Source organism: Vigna radiata, unplaced genomic scaffold (genome assembly GCF_000741045.1).
Source record: "Vigna radiata var. radiata cultivar VC1973A unplaced genomic scaffold, Vradiata_ver6 scaffold_307, whole genome shotgun sequence".
Classification (NCBI taxonomy): Eukaryota; Viridiplantae; Streptophyta; class Magnoliopsida; order Fabales; family Fabaceae; genus Vigna; species Vigna radiata.
The window spans coordinates 312,132-331,543 of record NW_014543814.1 but is presented as its reverse complement, the minus strand read 5'-3'; the positions used below and the strand labels follow the sequence as shown (position 1 = coordinate 331,543).

General features: G+C 36.1%; 1 protein-coding gene across 3 annotated transcripts in view; it reads left to right on the top strand.

Moving 5' to 3' along the window:
- The first annotated feature begins 806 nt into the window (after positions 1 to 806).
- The window catches only part of LOC106754956, a 21,168-nt gene continuing 2,562 nt past the window's right edge, over positions 807 to 19,412 (top strand). Inside the window, exons 1-14 of one of the 3 annotated variants that reach the window (XM_014637028.2) lie at positions 807 to 1,290; positions 2,531 to 5,251; positions 5,377 to 5,824; positions 10,105 to 10,333; positions 12,241 to 12,405; positions 13,339 to 13,611; positions 14,304 to 14,549; positions 15,122 to 15,508; positions 15,596 to 16,778; positions 16,863 to 16,951; positions 17,036 to 17,092; positions 17,463 to 17,894; positions 18,138 to 18,361; positions 18,751 to 18,884. In XM_014637028.2, coding sequence (XP_014492514.1) covers positions 915 to 1,290; positions 2,531 to 5,251; positions 5,377 to 5,824; positions 10,105 to 10,333; positions 12,241 to 12,405; positions 13,339 to 13,611; positions 14,304 to 14,549; positions 15,122 to 15,508; positions 15,596 to 16,778; positions 16,863 to 16,951; positions 17,036 to 17,092; positions 17,463 to 17,894; positions 18,138 to 18,361; positions 18,751 to 18,884 — 6,964 coding nt within the window. In that variant the 5' untranslated portion in view covers positions 807 to 914. Of the gene's footprint in view, positions 1,291 to 2,530; positions 5,252 to 5,376; positions 5,825 to 10,104; positions 10,334 to 12,240; positions 12,406 to 13,338; positions 13,612 to 14,303; positions 14,550 to 15,121; positions 15,509 to 15,595; positions 16,952 to 17,035; positions 17,093 to 17,462; positions 17,895 to 18,137; positions 18,362 to 18,750; positions 18,885 to 19,412 lie in introns of all 3 variants that reach the window. The other 2 variants (XM_014637027.2, XM_022778107.1) reach the window with 2 other exon arrangements.

Below are 19,412 nucleotides of genomic sequence, written 5' to 3'. Positions count from 1 at the left end.
ATCTCTTTATTTCAATTTTTTGGAATGTATTTTTATTTTTAAAAAATTAATATATTTAATCTAATTCATGACCAATCAATTTGTTTGTTTGATATTATGAATGATGAAATAATTATACTTTTGATTATTATTTAAGTTGTAATTTCTGGTAAACTATTATGAAACTGATGGCTTAGACGATTTGAACAATGACTGCTCATTCAATTTGTAACTCACAAAATAGTTATATAGTACAATAACAATTACTATTTAAGACGTAATTTCTCAAAACTACGATTAGTAGTTACTCTTAATCTTCAATTATCATAGATAAGTCTATATTTAAAGTTATCTAACCGAGTTTAATGTAATTTTCTGGTTATCTAACAAAGTTACTTAATGTGTAATTAATCACTCGTGATTTTTACTTAATATATGTTAGAAATTTCTAAATTTTTATAAAAATATTAATGTATTAATAAATAAATTTGGAATTTAGTGTGCCAGAAATTATTTTTTACTCCTTCAACAAAAATATCAAAAGCCACACACACTTCCACACACTCCCATAAATTTTAGTTAGACTACAAATTTTGTATAAAAATGACATTAACCAATAAAAAAATCTAATTAAATAAGTATTAAAATTTAGTTGAAAAATAAATAAAAAACCAAATTAAATAATTCAAATAAAAATTGGGATGACATTTTTTTAGCCTTTTTGTTTATTAAGAAGATTTTATATTTGAGAATGTGTTATTATAATAATAATAATTATTTAAACGTAAAAAGAAAAAAAATATACACTTAAAATGAAAAAAAAAAATTAAACAATTGCAGACTAAAAAACTGAAATAGAAAATACCAACACAGAGCAGACACTGGTATATGTTCTTCTTCTTCTTCTTCTTCCGACGAGAGAAAGAGAGGGAACAATGGCGGAATCAGATAAGTCAATCCGAAACACGAAGATGAACCCCATCGATCACCTTCCCCTCTGTCTCCTCAGATCCGACACGGTCCCACCTGCCCCTACCTTATCCGAATCAACCGTCGATTTCCTCCCTCACTTCTCCGGCTACTCTTGGATCGCCTACGCCGCTTCTTCTCTCCTCGTTGTCTCCCACTTTCCTTCTCCTATTTCCCCTTATCAATCCCGCATCGGCCCCATTTTCCGCCAATCTTTTCAGGTCTCAGCCGATCCCCTCGCTGCCGTCGCTTGGTCCCCTCGCTCACCCTCCTCCGGCGACCTTGCCGCCGCTGCCGATAACTGCATATGCCTTTTCCACCACAAGTCCACCGCTGCCAAAGGTAACTTCGACTTCCACTCTCTCTTTGCTTCAATTGCTGAAATCAATAGCTTCAATTACTCATTTCGTCCATATGTTTGCATAATCTTTACGTAATACGTGTTAACACTACTCGGTGTAGTTCCTACACATACACTACACTTTCTTATTTACACTTCTCTTAATACGGTTTAGTCTCCACAATTCTGAATGGCAATGACTTGGGCGGATTTAAGAAGTGTGTATCGAGACCAACACGAGTACTTTTTAGTTGTAGGGACTAAAACGTAAAGATTGTGTAGGTATAGGGACCAATTAGCAATTAAACTAATTCAACGTTTTAGATATATTATGGGCTTAATTTGTTGAATTTTAATGTGCTTGTGGGGACAAGTAAATCGAATCAACAACTTTAAGCTTCTACTGAGGGGGAAGGGAGGATGGTCCTTGAGTCGTAATATTAAGTATTTGTTAACATGTTTATGATTATTATGTTTCATTTTTCACAGTCGCTCGTTAATGAAAATGCAACTTACATAGGTCATTTTGAATAAACTTCTAATATTTATTTATAGGAGAAAAAGGGAAAGTGAACTGAGTTTCTATGTAAGTTAAAATATACTTATGCATTCATTTAACTTATATAGAACTTCTCTCATTTAACTTAACTTGTTCAGAAGCTGAGGTGTATAAGTTGGTTTTAGCTCATGGGAGAAGCTCAGTTCATTTTAATGTTTTGTTATCTTTTCCTTTCCTTTAGTGCTTTGTGAGTTTTGGCTTTTGAGAACTGACCCAGCAACATTTTAAGGAAGGGGAGATTTCAGTGACCATTCCAAGGTCGCCTTTTGGATAAGGGTTAGTTCAAAGTGAACTCAATTACTCAACGTTTACATGCTTTTTAATGTCTTCCATATTGTCTAGAGTAAAAGACAATTAAATAGGACCTCCATGTCTTGTAAAGTCTGTCAACACCTTTGCAAGAGTTTGTCATAAGATGGGGTTGAGGTCTATTTTGGAGAAGTTTAGATATATGAAGAGATTGGCAATCTTTGACGACTTGTTTTTGCTTTTCTTGTTTGAGCTTTGTTTTGTCTTTGTTTATCTTTGGAGGATGTCGTGTCCCCTGTTCTAACACTTCTTTAGATCCCGTTTCTAATATATTTATTCTTATTACAGAGAAAAGGAGAAATTTTACATTAGGAAGAGTCTTCTCTTTTATTAGTTCTATATATTAAAAACACAATCTTGTCACTCATATTCAGGTTCTTTTTGTTGGAGCCAGAATGCAGTGCTTGTACAACATACGAAAGTTGCAAACATCAAATGGACAGGATCAGGAGATGGAATCATTTCTGTTGGAATGGAGGTGGTTTTCTGGAAAAAGAGCAACAAATGTTGGGAGGTTGCTTGGAAGTTTAAGGCAGATCAACCCCAAACTCTTGTTTCTGCAACGTGGTCTATTGAGGGCCCTTCAGCAACTGCAGCACATCCTAGTAAAGAACAGATTGAAGGGGCCTTGACCAATGAGGAAAGCAAATGTGTGGTAGTATGTCAAAGCAACGGACTATCTGAATATTCAAAAGTCAAGCTACATCATCCCCTACCTGTTGTAATGATTCAATGGAGACCATCGAGAGAGAAGTTATCAAACAGATACGGTAAGTGTTCAGTAAGGCATGTATTGTTGACTTGCAGCTTAGATGGGACTGCAAGGTTATGGAGTGAAATTAATAATGGAAAGGCCAGGAGAGTTGGGAAGGACATCAATGATCAGAAAAATGCTGGTTCCTCCTTTTGTGTTGTTGCTGTTATTGAGATTAATCAGACGTTAAATGGAACTCTTGGTTCAGATATATTTGTGAGATGGGGGGCAGAATTCGAGGGAATATGTAGAACTGGTGAAGAGTCCAAACAAGTTTTTTCCAAACAATTTGAGTATGATGTCAGAAATTGTGATTGGATAGTTGGGTTTGGTCCTGGAATGTTGCTTAGCTTTTGGGCTGTCCACTGTCTTGATGATGTTTCCCCACTGAGATTTCCCCGAGTTACGTTATGGAAGAGGCATGAACTCCAAAACCATGACATAGCAAATGTATACAAGTTTAACTCATCTGATTTTAAAAATGCGATATTTCTTCAAAAGGTTATTTTAATGAGAAATTGCCTTTCTGGTCCACCTATTATATGCTCAACACTTCAGCTATTGTCTTGTAATTCCTTAGTTTGGTCAAATTTCCGTATTTTAACAATACATGATGCTGTGGAGAACTCCATTGATAATGCTAACACAGATAACATTTCCCCCTATTTGACTGGTGGTGTTTTGAACTTAGATGGTCATAGTGGGAAAATCTTAAAGGTTTCAATTCATCCTTATACATGCAAAGTTCAATTTGCTGCTTCTCTGGATTCTAATGGACTGCTTCTTTTTTGGTCACTTTCTAACATTTCAAACTGCATTTTGGGATGTCCAACTTTGGTTCCTACTATGGAACTCTGTGGAAAGCTTGCCACTCAAGACTCATGCTCCTTGTACACAAGCTTGACATGGGCACCTTCGATACTTGGTGACAAACTGTTTTTTTTTATGGGACATACCCGGGGAATTGATTGCTTCATTGTCAGTATTTGTCGAACTGAAGAGGAAAACATAGAATGTCACTACTTATGCACTATTCCTTTCAATGGTCATGGTCCTTATGAAGACGGGCCTTTTGATATCTTCACAATTCCTTTGAACTCCACCCGTGACAAAACTTTTTGCAGCAGTAAACTTATGCTGTTGGCAGTATGGATGGGGAGATTTCAGGCCCTATCATGGGAAGTTAGCTTGCACTCAGTTGACATGTTGACAAACAGTTGTGAATGCAATTTTGATGCTAAAAGCATTGATGACTGTAGTGTTTGGGCGTTTGAAAGTACATTTGCTGATAAAAAATATTACGTTACTGTAAATCCATGTTCATGTGAGTTTCCAAGTTCCAACGATCTAGTTACTAGTTTCGCTGTGGCTAATCCAGGCACTGTAAGCCATATACAACAAGAGTTTGCCTTTGCAAATGATCTTTGTAGTAACTATCCTACATACATTATGGTCACAGGGTCCTCCGATGGCATCTTGAAACTCTGGAAAAGTATACCAGGGAACTCATTGACACAACACTTGCCATGGGAGCTTGTGGGTGTGCTTGTTGCACATGATGGTCCCATCAAGGGTATATGTTTCTCTGATTGTGGTGAGAAGATTGCCACGATTGGTCATGAGAGCAATTCCAATGCTATCAATTCCATACATATATGGGATGCTGTACCATTAACCAGTGCAGGGACTTTTATTTTGGAGGATAAAATAAAGACTGATAGTGATGTTATTGCTCTAAGGTGGTTAACTTTAGGAACCGGGGAGTTATTGCTTGGAGTTTGTTTGCATAATGAATTGCAAATATATGCTCCCAAGCGTTGTATTGGTACAACTTTGTCAAACTCTGTAAATTTTCCAAAAATGAATATATGGGTTCGCATTGCATTTGCTCACACTTCCATTCCAATTTATGATTTCTTATGGGGACCTAGAGCTGCAGCAGTGATGATTCATAGAAATTACTTTAGTATATTTAGTCATTGGTTGTTCCACATGGATAAAAAGCAAGGGAGTAATTTTAATCCTTGTGATTCAAAGCCTAATGCTTATAATTGTGAGGATGAAATATATGAAGACATACTTTCTGCGGTTTTTACTGAACACATTGGTGCTTTCATAGAACAGACAGATGGAGACAGTCAAGTAGATTTTAATTCTGTGGAGTCCATAAAAAAAATCAATATGAAGGACAATTCCAGTAGCTTGTTTTTGGCCAAGGAACAATTGAAATTTGAACTTCTAACCAAGGTTGGTTTATGGAGCATCTTAGAAGTAACTGAGATAATCAGTGGACCGTTGCCTACATATCACCCTGATGTACTACTTACTAATATCAGTTCAGGTAATGGTTGCGTAAATTGTTTTCTTTAAGTATGACTGATGACTCAATTAATATACTCAATTATGTAATGGGAATTATAGCATGTTTTTCATGTATTTTATTGTTATCATTTTTAATATTTTCAGGAAAATGGAAACGTGCTTATGTAGCTGTGAGACATCTTGTTGAAGGGCTGACTTCTACATATGATCCTAAAAGGAGACACATCCCTAAAAGAATTTGTCTTCCAAATATTGTATTATCTAATTATCTCGAAGGGTGTATATCAAAAGGTTCCCAGGGTAAGGGATTTCAATGGGGTGGGGATTCGGCATCAATCACATCAATTTCACAGGCTCAAAGTAGCTTGTTCCCATTTCCATATCATTCAGGCTCCAATGGTGAAAATGATAGCATTTTCTCAACAAAATCTGAGCTTAATGGCTTTATTGAATCTCTGGAGAAATTTCCTGATTTACCACTTTTGATTGGCGTAGAGAAGACACAGATTCTTGCAATTATTGATCTTCTTAATGAAGTTAGTAGTGCACACTCATCGTCTGCATATCAGAGTCTTGATGAACCTGGGCGAAGGTATTCATGATCATATTTAACATTTGTGTGCTTTCTTGTTATATTTTCTTTTTGTCCTTTATATTTTCTGTTTCATAAATCAGAAGCAAAAATTATTGGAAGTATTAAAAAGTGGATTTTAAGCTTAATTTAAACTTACAAAACCGACTTAGAAGATAAAGATTATCTTCACTTATATAGTGTGTATTTTGGTACTATTTATAGTCAATATAGGACTTGGGTTTTTTTCCATTACATTCTCTCAACACTATTGGGCTTATGACATGGATAACATAGTAAGTGGTTCTTTTAATGGATATAGGACAGACTCTGATAGATTCAACCAGTATTACAGAACACACAAGACGCGTTCTTGGTAGATTCTTATTGAAACAGCACAGATTCCGCCAGTGTGGTAGAATACAGTAAAACACCAAACACTAAAGGACTTTCAAGTTGTCCTCAAACTCCCACAACCCTTTACTCCCTAGAAAACATCAACAACCTTTTCCTCCCACAATACTGACTACTTATAATAGTCCGTTTACATGAAAAAGTGAAACATTTACATGAGGGTATAACTATCATATTCAGATATGTTAGATGTTAAGATGTGTGTTTATCTTAATTAGGCTCAGCCCATTCTATATTAAGGGCCTTGGCCCATATCTTACATTATAAATAAACCACCCTATGTGTATGCAAAAGACACAAGAGAGATTTCTCCCAATCTTCTCCATTATTCACATGATATCTAGAGCTTAAGGTTAGTTCCAGCCAGCTCCACGGACTTCGACACATCACCGCCACTGTCGCTGCCGCCGTTGTCGGAGTTCCAGAATCGACCGACAACCACACCATCGGAATCGTCTCGACCGGGCGACCACCGTGGTGCAAAGATCGCGGCGAACGGACCACTCACGTGCTATCGCAACCTTCGTCGGCACCACCGCTCCCATTGTGCGTGTCGGCGCATCACCGGAGAGTTCCGCCGCCAACCAGGACCGTCGTGATCGCCTCTTCGCCCTCTTTCTGGATCTATGTTCGTTGCATCAATCAGAGCACTTTGGATTTTTTAGGGTTTCTCCCTCTCCATGACGTCTTCTACAAACACCTCTGTTGGTGGCTCATCATCTGATCCCTCAATATACATCAATTATGTGAATGTACACTTGTCCATTGACAAGTTAGATGACACAAATTATGCAACATGGGCGTCCGACATCAAACTTTGGTTGAAGAGTCCGGGGTACGTAGATCACCTTACTCAAAATGTGTCTACTGCTACCACAGATGACACTTCCCGCCGGATGAAAATTGATGTCCAGTTATGCATTGTTATAAAGTCCACCATTCGCTCCTCACTGAAACAAATTTTTCGATCATATGAAACATGTTCAGAAGTATGGACACAAGTGAAGTTGTTATACACAAATGACACTCAATGTCTTTATGGTGTTTGTTAGGACCTATTCACTGTTATTGGTCTGCGCAGTCCTGGTCCCATGGCAGGATATTTGGGTAAAGTTCATGCCCTCCTACATGATTTTAATGAGCTATTACTTCTTGCCTCCACTCCCGCTGAAGAAATGGAAAATCGATCAAAGTTCTTCATGTTGTTGGCATTATACGGACTCTCTGATGATTTCTCTCATGTCTGTGATCAGATTTTGGGTTCTCTTGTCATACCCAACTTTACTTCTACTTGTTCTGCTCTTTTGCGTATACCGAGCAAACCAGTCACTGAGATATCTCCCCATACTGATGATTCCTTAGTTATGGCTGTCCAACGTGATGATCGAAGTCGGTCTCGCAAGCCACGTAAAGGACATCCAAAATGTGACCATTGTGGCAAGTTAGGCCACAAAATTGATAGATGTTATGCGCTTCATGGACGTCCTCCTCGACCTATAGCAATGGCTAATTCTTATCCACCTCCCCGATCACCGTCTACAGACCATCCTACTTCATCTAATACCGTAGAAAACCCTGCAATCTTTCACAAATTTCTCAGATGGTATGAGGATCGTCAACACTCTAGTTCCACTACATCTGCATCTGTTGCACGTACAGGTACACCTTTGGTTGGTCTGACTCACTCCCTCGGACCTTGGGTCCTTCACTCAGGCGCCACCGATCATATCATTGGTAACAAGTCCTTGTTTTCTTCCTTGTCATGTTCGGATAATTTACCCTCGGTAACAATGGCTGATGGGTCTAGAGTCTCATCTCATGGTGTTGGTACTGTTCATATTTTTCCGTCCATATCCATTGATCATGTACTTTATGTCCCTGGGTCTCCCTTCAACTTATTGTCCGTAAGTCATCTTCGCAAATCCTTATATGGCCTAAAATAGTCTCCTCGGGCCTGGTTTGGTAAATTCAGTTGTGTTGTTCAACAATTTGGTATGTCTCGTAGTGAAGCGAATCATTCAGTGTTCTATCGCCACTCAAGTGCTGGATGTATCTACTTAATAGTGTATGTCGATGACATTGTTCTCATAGGAAGCGACTATCTTGGCATTTCTCAAATGAAACAACACCTTTGTCACCATTTTCAAACCAAAGATCTTGGCAAACTCCGGTACTTTTTGAGTATTGAAGTAGCACAATCCAACATTGGTATATTCATATCTCAGAGAAAGTATGCGTTAGACATCTTGGAGGAAATGGGGTTAATGAACTCTAAATCTGTTGAGACACCTATGGATCCTAACATCAAACTCCTACCAAATCAGAGGTTATAACTGTCATATTCAGTTATACCTCTTATCCCTCCTCCCATAAACAATTCTAAACCTACCAGACTCATATTGGAAAGTGGTTTACTTCTGACTCAAGCCTATTAAAACCCAAATGCCACATTAAATGCAATATATAACTATAGATAAATCTCATTTTATAAGTTAGTGTGTGGAGATCTAAGACCTGCTAAAAATACAGTCAAACTTATAGTATATAAGTGAGTGCAAATGTTATTTTATAAGTTAATTTTGTAAGATTGAGTTTGGCATAAACTATTTTGTAATACGAAACTATCAATGAAGTTTCTCCCAATATTTTAGTAAGTGGGTTTATGCCTCAACTTTATAAAATTAGCTTTAAGGAGAGAATTGCATCCCACTTATGTATTATAACTTGGTCTTATTCCTAGTTAATGTGGGATCTCCCACACTATCAAACTCAATGTGAACAAAAGGATATCCTGCAGTGGACCAGGATAAATGAAAAGTTAGTAGATATTATATCATTAAAATCCTTGGAGGAAATTTTGGAATAGGGAACAAAATGTAAGACCAAGTATATAAGGTCTTCAATTGAAGACCTACTTCTGAATCTTTGCATAGAACTGGAACTCTCTTTAAACATTATCCACTTTAGGTTCATTACACTCAGATGGAAAATGTAATACCAAGTAAATTGACAAGCTACCCAAGCTTTCATATTACATCGTCCATTTGAACGTCAATGGCAAAGCATCTGAGGTCACTTTTTGTATGATATCTTTTAGCATGATCACTTTGTTAAAATCATGTTCTATGCATTTACATGAGAATTATTAAATTGTAAGGTCACTTGAGATTGGAAAATATGTAAAATGTTTGAGTTCAATGATCTCTTAGCTAATTCATTTATGTATATGTATATTACATCGGTAGTGAAACAAAAAGTTAAGCAATTCTGACAAGTAAACTCTTTTACATATGTTAGACAATCCTGACAAGGTCTTGCACAGGACTTACCTTAAGACCTGTATTTGGGTCTGGGTAGATTCTTAACTATTCAGAGGATGTGTTGGCTACTTTAAGTTTTTGCCATTCTTAACATATGTTGTGAGAAGGGTTAATATAATTTTCCTTTTTAATAGAAGTATAAGAAGAAAAAAAGGTCGATCATATGGCTTGTTTCTTTTTTTCTTTTCTATTAGGGTAGTATTGAAGGGAAATTTTTTAATCTGATTTATACATTGTCAGGAATTTTCAGACTCTATCAATATGCCAAGCTTCTGGAATCATGTGATTTATGTTGTTCACTATTTGTCCTTTGCCCCTTCGTGATGCATTCTGTTAATATTCTTACCATGGACATTCAATACCTGTTAATGATATTATTAATGTCAAAATTCTTCAAAGATGGCTGTGGAACTGCAAAAATATGATTGTCAATTGCTGATGATGATTATAAGTGAAATTAGATGGTATATCTTAAAAGCATTTGGTGGTGGTTGGATCTGATGTGTAGATGTCTGACTTTTGGTAGTTGGTACATGAATGATGTGATTTCTAAACTTTTCCTTGTAGGTTTTGGGTTGTACTACGGTTTCGGCAACTGCTTTTTCTCCGGAAGTTTGGTAGAGCTGCTTCTTTTGAAGAGTTGCTTGTTAACTCAAGATTGTTTGTATGGGCTTATCACTCAGATAGCCTAGATAATTTATTTGGTTCTGTCATACCCAATGAACCATCGTGGCAAGAAATGCGTGCTTTGGGTTTGGGCTTTTGGTATGCTAATATACCTCAATTACGTGCAAGGGTAATGCTTAGTTTCTTCTCCATGTTCTATAAGGGGTAACAAACATGACACAAAATCTTGGAAATTAAAACCTTAAGTTTGTAGCATGTGTGCTGCTATATCTTTTAAGAGTTTACGTGACCGACTTGTATTTTTTATCTAAGATCAAATTTTGAAAGAAAACATAGATTAGTTATACTTCAATCCCTCACTTACAGACATACTCTCCACAATCTATGTATAGTTGCTCAAAAAACTAGTTTGCCTGCTTATTTAAGCAGTTCCATATCTCATGAATTCTACGCATTTTTGTCATTAATGTTTGGCCACAAAGATTTCCCCATATAGTTAAGATTTACATGCAGTGCATCACGGATTAAAAAATTCCCTTTAATTTATTAGCATGGAAGAATGAATTTAACATTTTGTAAGAATTATCAATAAAAGTTAAAATAAATTAAAAGACATCCAGGTATATATCTAACTAACTATTTATAGTTTGTACTTGTTGGATTGTATTATTAGCCTTAAGAATGAGCTCGACATCAAAGAAATCTATTTTTAAGTGATTAATGCTTATGGAGAAATTTTATTCCTGTAGCATTCAAATGTTGAATTCTATGTAATTTTATTTCCAAGTCTAAAGGTCTGGAGGGTGTCTATGCAAGTGGCCCAATAATGGATCTAAAACTTAGTTTTGGCTTAAGGCATAACTCAATCCCATAATCGAGCTCTTGCAATGAGGGTTGCCTCTCATTTATATTATACTATTTTTGCTGTATCACTAGTAAATATTGGATTTCCGACATACCTCTTATATCGAAAATTGAACATCTTGAATGTGAAATTTGTAGTACTTGACATTTGTAGATAGTTTGATGTTGATCCAATAAAGGTGACCAGTCTAGACCCATCCCATAAACTTTTTCTCTTTTGTAGCTCAAGAGCATTTTCAATAAGAGTTGCTTATGAATAAAAACATACTGATAAACAAATGAATAAAAATGTAGGTCTCTAATCAACTCTTCATTTTTAAACAACTTACGAACGTGAGACCCACATTAAAATAATGTTTTTATTCATAAGGAACTCTTATTGGGAGATACTCTAGTAAAACTAATGAAAGCTGTTCAAGTTTATCTTGAAGATAACCTTTTCTCCTTAATTGGACACAAATATTTATGCTACCTTTGTTATGGACTTTGACAATTTAATTTGGATTTTTATATTTTTTCTCCTAAAAATTAAAAAAATATTTGTAAGTCTATTGTTAGAATTATTGTCCTATGTATAATCATTAAGCCTACATAAGGGTAGTGTACTAGTCTAGTATTGTAGCAATACCTAGGTCTGCACTTAGGTGCTTAGGACAGACCCTTAATCTTCTATGTACTTCTGTATCTGATTTTTATTATATATAAAATGACAATGAGAGGGATCTTGGAAACCCTCCAGAAATATTTTACAGTTTCAAGTTCTATTTTTTCCTGCTGAACCAGATGTTGAGACTTGCATACGTTTGATATGCTCTTTGGTGGAGAATATTTTAGTGTCCTTTTACAGTTATACACTCTGTTGGGAGTTGGGACTCTGGACAGTACTTGTGGTGTATACGAAGTATCAACTGCTGTGATGAATTAAAATGTGTTTATCAGGGGTGAAAATCCAGCTCCTCCTGTTGATTTCTTTTATTCTATATTTCTGCTGATTGCATGATGCCATGATGTTGCAAGAAAACTCGGGATTTTTTGTCTGCTTTGACAAAATTAGAGCGTGGAAGGAAAATTTTTATTTCACTATTTGTTGGTTTATCTATTGTTTATTAGCTTGTCTTCTGTAAATTATTGTCATAACTCATAATATCTTATTTTCTTACTATTTTTCGCATTCAAACAATTTTAATACTTGCTTTGTTTTACTTGCTCTAGATGGAGAAATTGGCAAGAGCACAGTATTTGAAGAACAAAAATCCAAAGGATTGTGCTTTGCTGTATATTGCATTGAATAGAATTCAAGTTTTGGCCGGCCTTTTCAAAATCAGTAAGGATGAGAAAGATAAGCCTCTGGTGGGCTTTCTTTCTCGCAATTTTCAGGTGAATTTTCTTACAAATCTGCAAGAACCAGTGTGTTTTTATAATGTTTCCTTTCTCATCAATGCCATTAAAGGACTCTGGCCCCATTTACAAGAACTTATCAACAACTTATTTAAAATTATGAAAATATCATATGGTTTTGTCCATAAGATGCTTTTAGCGTATTTTCATAAGGTCTCCAAGGTAGCCTATAGTAAAGGCATATGCAGAGCTTATGTTGTAAGTTTTTGTATGTTACCTTGTACAAAAGTGTGTGTTGCTGAACTTTTTATAATAGTATACTATTTCGGTATACTTGTGAATGGTGAAACTTTTTAAGTTTATACCATAAATTTATTGGGTAATGATATGTTAATACATATTTTTTGACAATATTATTATACAACACACAATGCCATTTTCTCTTTGGGTTTAGAGTAAATTAACATAATAACAAATAAATAATGAACCAATGAGAAAATAACACGTGTGCTGTGTCAAAATATTATCAAAAAATCTGTGTCAAAATATCATTTCCTAGTTTATTATCCACAAACAGAAAAAATAGTTAAATTGAGGCTAGTAATTATGTATTAGTTTTTAATCATGATTCATTTTTTTAAAATGAGACTATCTTATTGGTGCTTGTGTAATTGGGGATCCAAACATGTCAAAATTATGTAAGAACTTATTAACGTGTATATCCAAAGCTTATTGAATTTTAAGCACTTATAACTTAAGTTCTTGTATAATAAGAATTGATTGAAAAATATCAAGATATTTTTCTGAACAGGTCCTTAGTTACTTACATTAGACTGATAAAGTCATGAGGATTTTAATTGATAGTCATTGTTTTAACGTGACTTATATGGGCGTTGGATTCTTATCCTACATGGTGTTTTGTCATATTAATGTTTTCAAGTCATTAATTCAGCCATAATAATTTTATCACAGGATGAGAAAAATAAAGCTGCTGCTTTAAAAAATGCTTATGTTTTACTGGGAAGGCATCAGCTGGAATTAGCAGTTGCTTTCTTTTTGCTTGGAGGTGATCATTCTTCTGCTATAAACGTTTGTGCTAAGAATCTTGGGGACGAACAGCTTGCCTTAGTCATTTGTCGACTTGTTGATGGCCACGGGGGACCTTTGGAGCGTCACCTAATTACAAAGTACATACTTCCATCTGCAATTGATAAAGGAGACTACTGGCTTGCAAGCCTTCTGGAGGTGCCAAAAATGCCGACATTAATTTATTCCTAAACACTTTCTGCTATTTTCTTCTTTTTTTAGGGCTTGCTTAATACATGTCCATTTACCATGTATAGCAAGCTTCCTTGACGTCCACTTCAAAACAAGTGATTACTATCAACTTTTTATAAAATGCTAGATTTTTGCTGACTTGTTATAGATAAGATACAAAACCTTTTAGGGTCCAAATGTACATAAGATAAACATGTTATAGGTATGGAGCATTTAGTTCCTGATGATTTTATGATTGTGGCAGCATGTCTAGATGACATTGCTTATAGGGGACTAGGGAGTCTAAGCTAGTAAATATAAATTCTGCTAACATAGAATGCTAGAGTCAATTAGATTGATTTTGTTTAGCTTATGTGATCTACTAACAACTGTTATTTATGGTTCTTATTTCCGTTATATGTACATTTTTTCTCACAGCCCCAAGAAGCTGGGCTGAAATTGGGCTGGCTGACCTAACTAATATTTTTCCTTTCTCAGCCTAGGGTATGGCTGTGGCTGATATTGGTCCAGTCTGATTAGTTTTGGTGAGGTTGGCCTGATTTATTTTTTGTACCCTATAGAGTACTTGTATTCAATTTATCTGTCGTTGGTTATATTCTTCTTGCAGTGACATGCATCATACATGATCATAACTCTAATTAGATGTCTTTGTTTTGCAGTGGGAAATGGGTAATTACTACAAATCTTTTCATAGAATGCTAGAGTATTCAGTACACCCTGTGCCTCCAGAGTCCACTGTCATGTCCAATTGTGGTCATTTTCTGGACCCTACCATTGGTTTTTATTGCCAAATGCTAGCAACAAAGAATAGCATGCGGAATGCCGTTGGGGAGCACAATTCTGCAATTCTTTTAAGATGGGCAACTTTGATGACAGTTGCTTCCTTAAAAAGCAGTGGTAATCCTGTAAGTTAAATTTATATGATATTGTTCAATTACAAGTTAATTGAGTTTTGTATCTGCATGTAGAAACAAGTTTGTTGGAACTACAGATCATCAAATGAATTCTAGTGATGTCAAAACTCAAACCATTTGCTCAATAGCATGTCCTAAGCTCTGTTTATCTTATACTGGTTGGTTTGAAAACTTTGTAGTGTGTACTTACTGAACCTCTCCTAGCCTTATGTGTAGGAGTGATACAAGTTTTCTGCTATTAAAGATGGGGAAGTGAGCTTCTTATTGTACTGTACTTTCCTAATAAATGCTTTTTGCTGCATGTTTCTTGGGCCTTTTTCACGTAAATATATCCACCTGTTTATGTCAATCTAGGAACATGTTGTGATGTTTTTTTCTGCCCATTCAAGTACCTAGCCATATTAATGAAAAGAATTCTGAGAATTTTCTAGCGATTCTACGATCCTAATTTTTGAACTGGTGTTGTTATTCATCAAGTTAAGTTTTCCTTGCATCAGCTTTAGATTAATTGTTAATGCATTATTACTGGTCAGTAATTATTCATAATGTTGTCATGTTTCAAGCTTGAAGCATTGGATTACTTCTCATCTTCACCAAGCATGCCTGGGACTGCAAATCAAGACAGTGAATTAGGTGACAGTCATGATGTGCTGTCCGATACTCCGATGCCTTTACCTAGAAAATGCTCTAACTGGTTGTCTGCTAATGTTTCTATGCATCTAGAGTTCCATATTAAATTGAATTTGGCACTTTGCTACTTTTCAAAATTGATAAGAGAGCATCCAAGCTGGCTTGACACTTTTTCAGAGTACAATGAAGAACCTTCTGATTCTGACGAGTACATGAAGTACTATGAGAAATCAGTGGAAAGTTTTAAACAAAAGTTATACAGCGGGCTTGCCCTATTTGAACAGAGGTTTTTATTGGCACCCCACTGTCTAATCGGCATGGTATACTTTTCTGCTCCAATTTTTCCCTGTATGTGTTACTGTTCAGCGATCTACCTCTGACAACTCTTTAATTTCCCTATTCTGCAGATTTTACTCTTACTTTGCCATCACGGATCATTGTACATTGGGTATGATATGACAGATGGATATACTCAAGGAGAACTGTCTCAAAAGAAGAGTGATATGCTTGAGGATTTCAATTTATATCACTCTAGGATTACACCCCTCTTTAAGACTGCCGAAGAAGTCTCCTTTTTCTATTCAAGATTATTTTGTGCCTGCAGTATGGAAAGTTCTCAACAAGATCTGCTTATTGATGGCAAACCTAAGTTTTTGGATGCTTCACAGTGTTGCATAGAAGGTGTTTTTGTTTCATTGTGGTTTTTAAGAGCAACTTTGAGGATCCAGTTGAGTTCTATTAGCAAAGATCTTATCAAACCACTTCTTGATATCCTAGATTTTTATGAGTACTATTTGCTTTTTTCATTAGCCTGGCTTCAGAAAAACTCAGAAGTGCTTTTGTATATGGTTGAACCATTCTTTGTTGCACAATCTAATGGCCGTAATCCTTATGATGTTGATATGGTGAATCTAAAGAAGCTTATTCCAAAAATTGGACAGTTGTTGGCTCAAACTTCTTCCATACCTAGTATACAAAACCTTCAATTGTCTGAACATGATATAAAGCATTCAATTCCTGATGATGAAAGATGGAAGATTATAGGGACCTGCTTGTGGCAGCATATGTCTAGATTCGTGATATCAAATTTGAATTTGGTTCTTGCCAAACTTGAAGATGGTAATTTGTCCGGTCTTTTCCGCAGAAAGTATGCTTATGGAGAGTCTTGTATCATCAATATGGATTCTGAAAGCATTAGCTTGCCAGAGAAGATTCGGATAGTTTCATATAGCCTATGTGATCTACTGATAACATCAGTTACTCACATCTCTTCTTATCATGTTAAACAACATGCAGAGTTTCTGTGGCAGAAAGTAAAGAAAGATTTGAATGTAAAGACTCTTATATGGTTAAAACATAAATCTGAATTCAGTCAGAACCAAAACCTGGATGTTTCGGAACTGGGGAACAGGAAAGATTATTCAGTTCATCAGTTATTATGGGATCACAGTGCAGATCCCAAATTGATATTCGATTGCTTTGCACAGGAAAAACTCAATTGGCCAAATGATTTGGATCATATGCACGCTAAGGGGTGGAATGACTTGTCAATGATTATGACAGGGCTGCATAACACTGATGATACATGTGGTGACGAATTTAATCTTAGATCTTCTAATCATGAAGTTGGAACTCCTGTTAAAGAAACATCTCTAAATGGTCATCCTTCTGCAGGATCAAACAAGAAAGATATAACTTCCACAAATTTTGCAGTTTTCCAGAGTCCAAGAGAAATGTACAAGAGAAATGGGGAACTTTTGGAGGTGATTTCCCCTTCTGTTTAATTATTTTCATATGACCACATATATGTATATAATAAGAATGACATTGTTGCTGTATTTGAGCAGGCATTGTGTATGAACTCTACTTGTCAACAGGAAGCTGCAGTTGCTAGCAACAAGAAGGTTTGGATCTTGATTGATGTTATTCTGAAGTTTTGATTGCTTGGATGTTAAATTTTTCATTGCCATGCCTGTATGCTTTATGTAGAGAAAATTGTATAATTTGTTTGCACATGTGGTCTTTTGCTATGGTTTCAGCTCAATCTTTTTCTCTAGCCTTTTTTGTGGGCTTTAGGGTTCTATGTTGAGTTTATTCTTATGAATGGGCATTGAAAGGTGGAGCCAAGAATTAATTCAGTACTCAAATAGAAGTTCAATGAATTGATAATCCTGATTTTTTTTATTAAAAATATAGTTTAAATTAAAAATATTAAATATTAATTATGAACATGCAAAGTATATAAATGTCTCTGTTTTTGTTTATCAAATTCAGGGTATAGTGTTCTTTCATCTGGAAGATGAGACACCACACAGTGGTAAATCAAATGGTCTTTTGTGGGCCACAGCTGACTGGCCTCAGAACGGATGGGCAGGTTCAGAATCCACCCCTACTCCAACATGTGTTTCTCCTGGTGTTGGACTTGGGAGCAAGAAAGGGGCACACCTTGGGCTGGGTGGAGCAACTGTCGGTGTGGGCTCTTCAGCTTGGCCCAGCAATGACTTGACAGGTGCTGGAGTATTAGGAATGCTTGGTTATGCTGAGATTGGTGCCTCAAGATTAGGTTGGGAAATTCAACAAGATTTTGAAGATTTTGTTGATCCACCTGCTACTTTGGAGAACATAAGTACCAGGGCTTTGTCTAGTCATCCAATGAGGCCATTCTTCTTGGTTGGTTCTAGCAATACACACATTTACTTGTGGGAGGTAGGGAAATTCCTAGTTGCTATGCATATATGGTAGATGCGGATGTGACTGTATGTTTTTGTATTTGTATAAACAAATGCTGACAGTTCCCCTCCCTCCATCTTATGGTTTCTTCTTTTTATAACTCCCCCTCCCTAAAACAAATAGATATTTTGTATATAGTATCTGGATTAGTGCAGTTATAAATTGCATACGTGGACAATAATTCAAGCTTATGACTAATAGGAAGCTTTATAAATACAGTTCAACAGAGACAAAGCTACTGCTACATATGGAGTGCTGCCTGCTGCCAATGTCCCTCCACCTTATGCCCTTGCATCAATTTCAGCCTTAAAGTTTGACCACTTTGGACATCGGTTTGCCAGTGCTGCATTAGATGGAACTGTCTGCACATGGCAGCTGGAGGTTGGAGGAAGGAGCAATGTCCGTCCAACAGAATCATCTCTTTGCTTTAATGGTCATGCTTCGTATGTACTTTCTCTTCACCAACTTTTTGTTGCAATTGCTGAGATATTGATAGATTTTAGTACTTCAGCTGATATTAAAGATATTATTCATATTTCATTGTCAGGGGAGGCATTTTTGCCCCGTTTGTTATCCTATGTTGTGGGTGTAGTTATGTCCTAGAAATGAATGACAAGGTTGGACTCGATAGCCTGTCATTAATGGTTAAAACTGGCTTAATATTAAAATTGCATCCATTATCAGGAGTGATGTATTAACCATTTGACATGTGTTTATTACGTTGTTGAACTAGTTTTATTTTATATTTAGTTGGCATGTGATTTTGTTATTTTCCCCCCAATAAAGATTCATTCTCTTATTTAAATGCAAAATATTTTACTTATGATTTCAGGGATGTCACATATTTTTCCTCCAGTGGATCGATAATAGCTGTGGCTGGATATAGCTCTAATGGTGTTAATGTGGTCATATGGGATACTTTAGCTCCACCCACAACTTCTCGGGCATCCATTTTATGTCATGAAGGTCTATCTCTAAATTAGGTTGATCAATGAATGTTTATGCATGTTATGTATTATAAACAGGTTTAACTTACTCCCAAAAGCTGGCGTAAGGGGGGAAGGATTATTATTATAGACATTTGAACCATGAAGTTAATGGACTGGACATGTGTCAGTGGCCTGACATCAAGACTGGATGCTCTGATACTGGAAATGAACTGTCTAACTCCCAAAACTAGCCCATGAAGGGAGGACTGTCCAAGTCTTATACTGAGTATTATGGCCTTATTTTTAGTCAATGGAGGACATCTCCGCACCCTTCATGTCCAAGACTGGACATCAGGAGTATGAAGTTTGTAGAATTAGACATCTTCCTGTGACCCAACATTAAAACTGGATAAATTTGTGGTAAAAATAGGTTGCCCGACTAACTTCCAAAAGCCCCAGGTCATGAAAGGGGTATTATGGTCATATTCTTAGATTGTGGGACATCTTAACGTTATGATCTAACTATTCCAGAAAGATAAGAATGAATGCTTTAATATTTCAATAA